A 2557-nucleotide genomic window follows, 5' to 3' on the forward strand; every position below is an offset into this window, starting at 1 on the left:
TCCCATGCGCAGAAGTCGGTATTTTGTGGAAGAGCCACACTCAAGGGGCCAAAGAGCCACATGTGGCTCGTGAGCCGCAGTTTGCCAACCACGGCCCTAGGAGATGTATTGGCAAATATATTGCTATGAGAGATGTCCGAGCTTTTGCTGCCTATGGTTTCTTCTAAGATTTTTTGGTTTCATGAATTACATTTAAGTCATTTTATCAATTTAAAATTTATTCTTATGTATGGTATAAATTAGTGGTTTAGTTTCATTTTTTGCACATATCTATTCAATTCCCTCAAAGACTATCTTTACTCCATTTTATGTTCTTGCCTCCTTTGTCAAATATTAATTGAGCATAATGGTTTGGGTCAATTTCTGGGGTCTTTGTTCTGTTCCATTGATCTATATGCCTGTTCCTGTGCCAGTATCAGGCTGTTTTGATTGCAGTGGCTCTGTAGTATAAATTGATATCTGGTACATATTGATATCCAACTATGTTCTTTCTCAGGAATGCTGCAGCTATTTAGCATTTTTTTGCATTCCATACTGATTTTTGGAGTGTGTGTTCTAGATCTGTGAAATATGCCATTGGTATTTTAATGGGGATTGCATTGAACTTATAGATTGATTTGGGTAGTATGGACATTTTAATGATGTTGATTCTATCAATCCATGACCACTGGTTTATTTTTTCCTTTCTCTCTTTTTTCAACACTCTATAAATCTCCAAGTATAGGTCTTTTGCCTCCTTAGTTAATTTTATTCCTAAATGTCTTAATTTTTTGTTGCAATGGTAAATGGAATTGCTATTTTTTTAGTTTCTCTTTCTGAGAGTTGTTCACTATTGGTGTATAAAAATGACAATTTCTGGGTGTTAATATTGTATACTGCTAATTTTGCATTGTATCCTGCTACATTGCCGAACTCATTTATTAAATCCAGTAGTTTTTTGGTGGACTCTTTAGGATTTTCTATGTACAGTATCATCTCATCTGCGATAATGACAGCTTTACTTCCTCCTTTCAAATTTGGATGCTTCTTATTTTTTTTCTTCTTGTCTGATCACTGTGGCTAAGATTTCCAGTACTATGTTGAATGAGAGGGTTGCTTGTGGGATTGAAGACTGGTGTAGCCACTATGAAAAACAGTATGGAGTTTCATCAAAAAGTTAAAAAAGGGCCCTAGTTGGTTTGGCTCAGTGGATAGAGCGTTGGCCTGCGAACTGAAGGGTTCTGGGATTGATTCCAGTCAAGGACACATGCCCCAGTCATGGGCTTGATCCCCAGTAGGGGGCATGCAGGAGGCAGCCGATCAATGATTCTCTCTCATCTATGATGTTTCTATCTCTCTCTCTCTCCCTTCCTCTATGAAATAAAAAAAAAAAACAGTTAAAAAAAGGAACTGCTATTTGACCTAGTAATCCCACGTCTAGGAATATATCCTAAGAAACCCAAAACAACAATGAGAAAGAATATATGCACCCCTATGTTCATAGCAGCACAATTTACAATAGCTAAGATTTGGGAACAACCCAAGTGCCTATCAGTATATGAGTGGATAAAAAATCTGTTGTATATCTACAGCATGGAATATTATGCAGCTGTCCAAAAGAAGAATCTCTTACCCTTTGAGACAACATGGGGGGATCTGGAGAATAATATGCTAAGTGAAATAAACCAGTCAGAGAAAGATAAGCATCACATGATCTCACTCATATGTAGAAACTAATGAACAAACTTAACTTATGAACAAAATAGATCCAGAGACAGAAACATGGAACAGGTTGAGGCATCTCAGAGGGAAGGTGTGGATGGGTGTGGGTGGGGAGAGATTACCTGGGGAACTTAATAGGCATTTATACATAGCTCATGGACACAGGCAATAGTGTGATGAAGGCCTGCGAGGGGTAGGTGCTAGATGGAGGGGGTCAATGGGAAAAAAAGGGGCACATCTGTAATACTTTCAACAATAAAGATACATTTTTTTTCAAAAGCTTTACCGTATATTATTCACTTCCCTGTGGGATATTTAGAAGATCTAAACTTGAAAAATTGATGAAGAAAACATCACAAATCCTTTAAAAGAATATCAAATTACTATTTGCCTTTCTAATTTCACTAGTTTTACTGAATTGTGAAAGTTTTATAGAAAAAAAAAGAGTCTCACAAGTGTTAAAAACTTTCTGACTGAATTTCATGTTTTTCAATAAGATCATGGACTGATTTATTTTCTTACGAAACCTTCTTATTTCCAGGTTGGTTCTCAGTGCCATGTCTGATTATTTTGCTGCAATGTTTACTAATGATTTGCTTGAAGCCAAACAAGAAGAGGTCAAGATGGAAGGAGTTGATCCTAATGCACTTAATTCCTTGGTGCAGTATGCTTACACAGGTAAATACTTGGCATATATTAACTCAATTAATCCTTACAATAATACCATAATATATAACACATTATTATTATTCCTATTCTACAAGTTAAAAATTAAGAATAGACTACTTAAGTAACTTTTCTAAAGTAATAAGGAGCAGAATCTGGATTTAAATTCAATATATTAATAAAATAGCAA

At 35.7% G+C, this 2557-nt stretch overlaps 1 protein-coding gene across 1 annotated transcript in view; it reads left to right on the top strand.

The window, feature by feature from the left end:
• LOC102753641 (kelch-like protein 4) overlaps positions 1–2557 on the top strand; it is a gene marked incomplete at its 3' end in the record, with an annotated part of 58677 nt that overhangs the window by 42699 nt on the left and 13421 nt on the right. Inside the window, 1 exon segment of the mRNA XM_015571414.1 lies at positions 2243–2379. Coding sequence (XP_015426900.1) covers positions 2243–2379 — 137 coding nt within the window.

The sequence above is a fragment of the Myotis davidii genome, unplaced genomic scaffold, assembly GCF_000327345.1.
Source record: "Myotis davidii unplaced genomic scaffold, ASM32734v1 scaffold1106, whole genome shotgun sequence".
NCBI classification, from domain to species: Eukaryota; Metazoa; Chordata; class Mammalia; order Chiroptera; family Vespertilionidae; genus Myotis; species Myotis davidii.